Below are 9566 nucleotides of genomic sequence, written 5' to 3' on the forward strand. Positions count from 1 at the left end.
AAATGGAGCAACCCCTGACCCATTCAGAGGCTGAAATATTCATGTCGGAAGCAGCGTCTAGTCTAGCCCAGCGACGCAAGGACGAACTTTTGTCATTGCTCAGCTCTGTTGGGAAGAAAGACCGGACTTCCTCACGCAAAAGTGAACTCATTTCGAGAGTGATAGAGCATCAAGCTGCTGTGAGGAGGGGGGACGCAACATTGTCTATACAGGACACATCAGGAGCAAATGAACAGATCCATTACAAGAAATTATCGGAAAACGTATTATCTCAGCTTTATAAAGCTTCTCTTGAGTCGTGGGAAATGAAGCCACTCGTGTCTACTGCGGGGATGAAGGAGGAAAGTTTGAATGAAATTCAGGTATTACGTGCTATTCCCGCTTTCTTCAAGAAAAATTAGGCCTTACACTTATCTGTCAATCTCTCCTCGTTGCCCGAAGAGCGAGTTGCTCTTAAAGTAGAGTATGTTCGAAGTGTGGGACTTTTATGCTCTAATAATTCTGATATGATCGCGGATAGTCCTGATGGAATGATGGGCTACACTGCTGGAACGGAAGCTCACGTTGCTTCTCTTGAGATCAAAACAATGACTTCGCAGAACACAATTGCCATTGCCAAAAGGAAAAGAAACAGATTTGGTCCATTCGTTATTCTAAAGGATGTAGGGAGGAATGCAAGTGCAGATATATTCTTTCGAGACCTTGTCCCGACGACGGGATATAGATTCCAATGTCTGCATCACGCTGCTGCTGCTGATTTGGAACATGTGTTATTTATTGTCGCAAAAGGGAGTAACTGCGGAATGGGTGAGATTATTTATGCATTATGCTTCATATGTCACAGCATCCCCGGAACATTTATCTTCTTTTCATGGATGCCGTTCGGGTTGCTGCATTCGACTGGGTCCGTAAGGAAGCGACTTGCATTCCGAAAAGATATGGAGAACTCCTGCAAGGTTCGCATACGTCTGACATTCACACGCTTGCATCATTTTACAACTTGAGCCAGGCATACAAGAACATGGTTATTGAGAATGGTCCGCTTCCGCCTTGTCGCATGATTCGCCCAGTTCTTCTAGTTTATTGGAACGCACTAAAAGGGGGTGTCGATGAGTTTAGTAGAGCTTTGACTACACTGGCTTACACCAACAGAAGTGAGAATCCAATAGTAAGCATATTGGGATGTTTATTGTGTGCACAAGTCTCAAATGCAGCGATTGTGAATCGCTTTGGGATTGCACGGCTTCAACAAAAGTTCCCATCTATTTCGCAATTCAGGAAAAGTGGTTACGGGTACAAGAACATACGTCATCAAGTGACTACATGTCAGACGTTTGGACAATTTGCGAGAGGTCTCGCTCAGGAATATATTTTATCACTGCAGAGTCAGAATGACACTACAGATCAAAACCAAATGAGTTTAGAGTCAGGAAATCTCGCATGGCAAGAGAGAACCTCAACCAGTGTAAGAGCAATGTATGCTTCTTATGCAGTGCAAAAGTATAATCGTCCCGCAGATAGACGTAGAAGGTTGAATACCAATTTGGCACATGACAAGATTAGGGGAAATGAAACGAACGGACATTTGACTGAGCTGCAACACCTTGATCCAAGAAGCACCATGGAGCCCAAATGCTCAGTACGGCAGCTCCGAAAGGTCGCAACAATTCATATTAATTGGCGTCAAGATAATTGTCGCGCTCAAAGCGCGCAGGTGGGACATACCGTGTAAGGCCGCGAGCCAAGTCGCTCTACTAAAAGTTCGTCTGCATTTAAGATAGCACTGTCCTTCTGCCGTGCAATTGCATTTACAGGCACGCTACCTCTCCGATGCATTTATGTTCCATCGAGCCCCTATCGACGAGTAGTGAAGGAAACCAGTATAAGTAGAGAGGGGGCAGCATACGATAGGCATCATTGCGAAATAGTTCATCAAGTAAAGCTTGTCAATTGTCAACTGTTTCAGGAAAAGCGACGTACTGTAGCCTTTGCTCTTATTCGGAAACGATAACTTTCCGGAAGAGAAAATTCCAGAAGAAGGGGGGATCAAAAGTGGTTCAATGGTGTGGATGCTGCCGTCAGCCAATTTGTGGAAATTGCTGGGATACTTGGCATTCGTCAAGGCAGTTGGTACGTGCAACCATACCAAGCGAAGAACTTCACCTTCTACAACAAAAAGCTCAGAGTGCTCGCAATTAACTACTAGGTATGTAGTATGAGTATAGATAAAGGTATTTCGGCGTGGTGTTGAGCTCTGAATTGCTTTCTTTATGCACTGCTTTCATCAGTGTTTGAGCCAAGCATCATTCTCTTCTTGACAACTACATTTTGCACATGTTTTGTAGAATCTCCCCTGTGGAGATTCTCCACATCCGGAGAGATTCTCTCCAAAAAGACGGAGACGTTCTCCTTAAGTTAGGAGAATATTTAGGAGAACTCTTGAAAAGGTTCTCTGCAGCACCCCTTTTTGTTGGTGTATCTTTGTATCTATTGATGCTATGGAAATAGTGTTTATGTCTGCAGACAGAGCGGCTCTGGGGCATCGTTTCTGGTGTTTATCGAGGCCGTGCTCCGTAGATCATGCACGCTGCAGTCGGAAAACTGCTTTTTTCTGTTTTCAAAAATGTTATATTTTTCAGCACAGGGGTAGAATGGCCCTGAAAGTGGCAAGCCAATTTGAAAGAGCAACGTGGGCGTTCTACATAAATGGTGATGAAGGAGGGACGATGCACGTACAGTGCGCGAAACTGCAATAAATACACACATCGACCACCACGTAAACAACACCTCCGATTGCCCTTTTAAAGCATCGCCCCACGTACAGTACCAGGACATCAAGGAATAAACATTTGTAGAGCCCGCCAGTTGTACGTGGACACGGTTTTGGAGTTAGCTCCGCAAAGTCGCGCGAAACTGGCATACATACGCGAAATACCATAAAGCACAGTACCTTTAGGGCGCCAAAACAGGACCGTAAAGCGCTATATAAGCCTCAAAACATCCCAACGTAAACTGCAACTGCTCCTTTACAATATCAATACAACTCAACTATCCAGAACAAAGAAGAAATGCCTCGGGGCCCCGCAATAACCGATCTTGAGCGTAGCCAGATCTTGGCTCTCCACAAGGAATGCATTTCATTCAGGAGCATTGCGGAAGCTGTCAATCGCTCTGTAGGAGCCGTACAGAGTGTAATTAGGCTGGGGTTTAAACACAAACATCTTCAACACTGGAAAGGAAATCAGAAGATCTCAGAGACGCAGAAGAGGGCTATAATTAGGATGGCTTTAGAAGGAGAGGAAAGCGCAAGAGGTATTCAGGCTGAGCTCAAACTGCCGATTGGGCACAGACGCGTCCAACAAATACTGAGCGCTGTGCCCTATCTCAAGTATAGAAAAATGATCACGGCACCACAGATGACCCCTCAGCATAAAGAGAATAGGGTCCAGTGGTGCCGTAGATTCATAAGCAAGGGTGAAGAGTTTTGGAATACTGTGGTCTTTAGCGATGAGAAAAAGTTCAATGGTGATGGTCCTGATGGTTTTGCCTCGTACTGGCATGATCTCCGCACCAAAGAGCGAATGTTTTCTAAGCGACGGAATGGGGGATTTTCGGTTATGGTGTGGGGTGCCATTAGTTTATATGGTGTTTCTCCTATTGTTTTTATGGATGGAAGACAGGATTCTACTAAGTATGTTGATGTTTTGCGCCACGGTTTACTGCCATTTAGCTCAGAGGTATTTGGGGAAGGGCAGGGTTGGGTGTTCCAGCAGGACAATGCCCCGATTCATACTTCAAATTTTACAAGAACTTGGCTCTCTGGCCATTCTATAAGGACTCTACCGTGGCCTCCTAAGTCCCCAGACATGAATATTATCGAGAATGTCTGGGGAGTCATGGCTAGAATGGTGTACGCAAGAGGCAGACATTATCAGAATGTTAGAGAGTTGAAGGATGCCATTGAAGAGGCTTGGTCTACAGTGGGGTCGGACCTTCTTTTAAAGCTGTACAAGAGCCTACCCCGTCGTATGCATGCTGTCATGGATGCGCGGGGTGGTGCAACAAAGTATTAAATGCTCCTTTATGTTTTGTGTCATATCATATTTCGCGTATTTATAACAATTGCGCTCGGGTTTTTAAAGATATCTCGACAGTGGTGCGCTGTATCTATATTCTTGATTGATATGCGTTATTATTGGCGCGTGTCAGACCCGCATTCGTAGCTGTTTGTGGACGGACTGGTCACGAAGTGTCAGATTGATCCTTGTCGATGGGTGTATTTATTACAGTTTCGCGCACTGTATATGAAGATAATTGGCCACTGTAGTGTAATGAGTCTTACTTACACAGTACAGTCGACCCTACGCATTAGTGCCGCCCTGTGTAAGGACTAATAATACGGCACTAATTCGGAGCGGCACAATCAGAAAGCAGAATCACTACCCGGCCAGAACTCGGTTATTAGAGTCTGCGCTGTTGTTGCCTTTGACCCTGTCTCTCATGCCTACTGTACGTGTAGCTTCTAGAAAAGCTCGTTTTGCGGACCTCAAATGTGAAAAGGCATTGCTCACAGCGCACTCTACACCCAGACTCTCCAAAGACCCAAACAACCTTGCTACAGTAGCACTACAGCACTCGGTACGGCCCGCCTCTCCGTAATTTCACACTCGTCTTCTGCCACACAATCATCCATCATAGCATCACTGGCAGACTGATTCTGTAGCTCTCCACCATAATGTATTGAATCGCAAGCATCACTAATAGAAGCTTCTGCCACAAGCTCATTAGTCTCGATCTCAGTCCATTCCTCCACATCTTTCCTGCAGAATTCTGCAGTTTCTGCAAGGCCGTCTTCTGACACCAGGCTCAGTCGGGAGAGAAACCCTACTATACCATCCACCATAGATTTATCAAGTTCTGTTTCATTTCGACCAACTTTCCGACCTGCAGCAGATGCCCAACCTCGATTTTCTGTGCAATCGTAAGGCGCGTACGCTTCGCTTTGGCGATCTTTTCAGGATTCATGTTAGGGTCTTTGAGTGAGGTGCCATCACGTCACCAATTGAGCTGAGGCGCATGAGGAGTGGCCGATGACGACGTCGTGCATGACACGTGGCAGAACCTGTGTCTGCCGGTTTTGGCGGCACTAATTCGAGGGTGGCAATAATGAAAGCGGCACTATTGCGCGTCCCCCCCCTGTACATGGAAGAGTTTTCCATCTGGAAGAGATTTCTTCCATTTTGCAGTTCAGAAATTCCGCACTTGCAAGTATTCCACGTCGGTACATCCAAATTTCGCATACATGGAAGAGGTCTATTCCATGTATTGGTTGAGGGTTAAAGAGCGAGTTCACGTGAAGATCCTGAATGCACACCGTTGGACCCCAAATGGTCTGAAAGGGGTTGGGTAATTACAACGGGCTGCGCAGTAAGCAGCAGCTCGGGTTTGTATGTTGTAATAGTGTGCAACGTGTCGAGCATCGGGAGGAGAGAAGGCGATCTGGGAGGGCACATCTGCCGCCCTGGGTGGCCATTGCTGTAGCTCCCAAGATATTGGTCGAACCGATGCTTCGCTCGCGCCTCCCAAGCCCCAATAAAAATGCATCTCCGCGTCCCCATGTTTTTTTCTCTTCCCAGAACACCACGCCTCTCCGCCACCTTATCCCTGGCATCCCTCCGCCACCGCTACCTCTACCCACCCACCCCCCCCCCCTCCACCCTCTCCCTTTCCCCCCTAAGCGCCCACCATGACCGTCCCGGCCTTTCTCCCGTCCATGTGCAGCGCGGCACCCACGCCTCCCTCCTCCACGCGCGCGTCGCGCCGCCCCCCGCGCGCCAAGAAGCGCACACGCAAGCGCGCGCGCCCGTCGCAGCTGACGCGCAAGTACCGCGACACGCGGGACCCCGCCGATGAGTCGCTGATGGTGGGCGATCCGGCCCTACCCGCGTACCCATCGCGCGCGCCGGCCGTCCGCTTTTCTCGCTTTCCCGGCTCGTGGGAGGAGACCGCCGCGCAGGTGTCGCGCGCCGTCGTCCACGCCGCCCTCGAGGGGCACGACCGCATCCGCGTCGACGTCAAGCGCCCCGAGCTGCTCGTCAACGAGTTCCCGGACCCATTGCGCAAGGACGTGCCGCTGCTCGATACCTCCCCGCACGCGTGCCGCGTCGCCCTGCTCACACAGGTCGCGTGCGATACTATTTACGCGCTCATTCAGTTGGATCACTCAGATAAGCGCAACTATAGGCTCTGCGTTAAGCCTATGAGGGCCGCTGTTCATTTTAATAGCCGCGAGGACGCGCTTGTGGGAGACCGCTTCATCTCGGATGAGGTCCGTCAGTTTACTGATGTGTTTGTCCTGGGAGAGAAGAAGAAGGATCGTCCCAAAGCGGATATCGCCGTCATGATCGCCCCCACCAATCGCCAGGGTAATTTTGCACAGATTGAGAAAGTCGAGCTCGTGCATTACGCCAACTGGTCCGCTCCCAAGATCAATGTCATGTTCAATCCGCAGCTCATCGCGCTCACCAGTCTCACCGCCTTCGGCGATGAGCCGCGCGAGCCGGGTTTTCTCAGAGACTACTTGCGCTCATACTACCTAGACGCGGCCGCTTTTCCATCCAAGACGGCCACGGGTGCCGTCCTTAGGTGCTTTCCGAGAAAGTGGGAGATGTACTTGCTCAAGGTCCAGAGTAAGATGGGCTTTAGGCTCGTGGCTGAGCAACCCGCCCCACCGTCCCCAGAGAAGATCCGCGGTGAGTTTTCGTGGCGTATTGAGTCGGAAATGGAGACGGCTGTTTCGTTTTGAGGTCGGGTGGCATGCAGAGGGCTTTTTCGTTCATGACTTGCAGTGCCAGAGCATTTCGAGATGGCCTGTGAAATGTACTTGTACTGTGTACCGTATAGATACTCCCTTGCATGTAGTGATGCGTGCGATGTACTTCTAGTCATTTACACTTAAATTTTTGTCATCGCTATTATCACCCCCTTCAAGAGTCAGCCGATGAGCTCTCTTGGATCTAGACGGCGTGGCCACAGTGCTGCGAAGGACATGCATTTTCAAAAGCGAGAACGATGAAAATAATCAGAAAGGAAGAGACCGGCATCTGCATCCATCAATATGAATAACGAGAAGGATCCGGCTGTGGATCCCGTTCCTCTTTTCTTGTGGCACAGGAAGAAATTAATTGATAATAAGCCAAACACGGCACCTACGAAAAGTTAAGCATGTTTAGCCTCGTTTTGTCGTGGAATTTTTGTTCTATCGAATGTTAGCGAGTGGACTACCCTCGGATTGTGTTAGCGTATCTGCTGCACTAACGAATTCTACATCTGAGTTTTGTCGACTTAATTGCGGTGATTCGGGCTGGGGGCCATCATCCTCAAGCCTTGCATGCTCCGCCGCTTGAAACTTTTTGCTTTCCTTCTCCCTGAAGTCGGCGACGACGCCAAATATCCGTCCCATGTGCTTCCGGTCTGCGGCGCGTTTCAGGAACGGGTGTCGGAGCATTTCGGCAGCTGAGGCACGCTTAGATGGGTCAGTGATTGTACATTTTTCGATGAAATCATGGAAATCGGACGTCCATTCATCTGGCTTCTTAAGCCGTGGCGGGCCTTCAGTGGCAATAATAAACATGGCCTTCATCTGCGTTTCGTGGAGCAGTGGTGGGGCACCCTCCGCGCATTCGATGGCCAACACTCCTGTTGACCACACGTCCACCTTCGAATCGTAGTCCATTCCGCGGCATACTTCCGGCGCCATCCAGAAAGGGGTACCAATGACAGTATTCCTCTTGTTGTCCTTCGAAGTCAGTTGAGCTGCAAAACCAAAGTCAGCAATCTTGACATGACCTTCACGAGTTACAAGGGTATTGTCAGATTTGATATCTCTATGAATTCTCTTGATACCATGAAGAGAAGCAAGGCCCTGAAGTACTTCTCTGCACACGTAGGCAATTTCGGGCTCATTCAAGTGCAGCTTGCGATCGTTCAAAAAGTAGAGGACGTCCGTTAGAGATCCAGCGTCGGCCAGCTCCATGACAATAAATAAGTTTTCATCGAGCTTATATGAATCGTAACATTTGATGAGGTTGTGGTGGAAGGCCGAACTCATCACGGCGACCTCAAACTTGAAGAGAGAGAGGTCTTCTTGAGACTTAGGGACAACCCGTTTGACAGCGACGGGTACGTTCCTCTTCGGGTCGAATGCCCTATACACGGACCCTGAAGAACCTTCGCCAATCTTCACAACATCCTTGAAGGACTTGAGGGGATTCCCGGAAATGAAGTTCGGCTCCCAGTTCTTTAACAAGTTGTTATCGACGTGAGTAGCTTCACTCATCTTGATTTGATTGATGTGGTAATCGACATGCTTCTTGGGGTTGAATTGCTTGTCGTACGAAACCTGCAAGACGTCCAAAAGCTCCTCTGGATTCTTGAGAGCCATCTCTCTATTGATGCCAGAGTGCTTCAACATAATTTCCCACTCCCTCGGCAAGCCAGCAAAGCCTGTTGGATTACTCGGGTCCACCTGCACATGAGTCTTATGTTGGAAGTGCCTCGGTTGGCCAACACTGATTGCAGGGGCGTTTGAAATGCCATGTCGATTAAACTGCTGATGGTTGCTATGCCCAATAGTAAACTTGCGAGGCTTCATGCGCAGGATAGAAGAACGGCTGAGCTCTTCCTTCTCCGGAGTGTTAGATTTTTCTGAAGACTCGGTGCTGTCCGCTCCCGACACATTCCAATGCTTGAGAATCCTATCCTGCAAATGCGAGGACTTTTGCTTTGTGCCAGGCTTTTGCAACGAGATGGGAGTATCGGAAAAGCTCTGGCTGAGCTCCTCCAGATCCTCTGGTGCATTGCTGTCGAAGGCGTCACGAAGGGCCTCCTCCAGGCCCTTGTAGGTCCCAGTGGAGGGATCAAACTCGACGTGTATCTTTCGCTTGACCTTTGTGGGGTTGGATACGCGTGGCGCATCAGAGTGGGGTTTGTGAGGGCGGATGTGAAAGTGGGGATGTCTCGAGGAGTCTTGTGCTGCCAAATTGTTTTCCTTCTCGGCGTTGCGTCGTGCTTTTGTGTCCAGGATTAGGAATTGGTTGGCACTGGTAGTGAGGTTGTTTCCATTTGCTAATCTTGAGACGGAAAGCTCCGAGAGGGGACTCCGATGGGATTCAGTCAGGGAGTTTGGTGCGGTGTTCTTGCTGGTTGCTTGGTTTGATGACTGGGAGTTGGGGATGGGAGTCGGCGCACGAGTGGGTGTCATGTCTGAGATTGTGAACGTATTGAAGCTTCCTTCGTCGTGGTCGTTGGTGGTGATGGTAGAGGAGGCGATGTTCTGTTTGAAGTTTGAAGGTTTGAAAGAGTCAGCTGCCGGAGGGTTGAAGTGAAGGTCGTGGTGGTGGTGGATGGAGGCGACGTTGCCCATGACGAAAGCGGTAGCAAGGGGATGTGGGTCTGGCGCGCGGCGGGGCGGGGGTGGGGGATGCGGGCCAGGCTCGACGGAGTGTATCGGGAGATATGGCTGGCGCGCGGGTGGTGTTGCGAGTTACGGGAGAGGGAAAGGCAGA

The 9566-nt window shown here is 49.4% G+C and overlaps 2 protein-coding genes; one reads left to right on the top strand and one right to left on the bottom strand.

The window, feature by feature from the left end:
• The first annotated feature begins 4347 nt into the window (after positions 1-4347).
• On the top strand, positions 4348-6805 carry CHC_T00001152001 (hypothetical protein). XM_005718416.1 is given in 2 exon segments: positions 4348-5746; positions 5747-6805. The coding sequence occupies 1 exon segment, from the start codon at positions 5747-5749 to the stop codon at positions 6803-6805; it is 1059 nt and encodes a 352-aa protein (XP_005718473.1). The 5' UTR covers positions 4348-5746.
• Positions 6806-7187: 382 nt separating this feature from the next.
• CHC_T00008471001 (Serine/threonine protein kinase) lies at positions 7188-9424 on the bottom strand. XM_005718417.1 is given in 2 exon segments: positions 7188-7258; positions 7259-9424. 1 exon segment carries the CDS (start codon positions 9422-9424, stop codon positions 7259-7261), a length of 2166 nt encoding a protein of 721 aa, XP_005718474.1. The 3' UTR covers positions 7188-7258.
• Positions 9425-9566: the final 142 nt, after the last annotated feature.

Source organism: Chondrus crispus, genomic scaffold, assembly GCF_000350225.1.
Source record: "Chondrus crispus Stackhouse genomic scaffold, scaffold_401, whole genome shotgun sequence".
In the NCBI taxonomy this organism is placed as follows: Eukaryota; Rhodophyta; class Florideophyceae; order Gigartinales; family Gigartinaceae; genus Chondrus; species Chondrus crispus.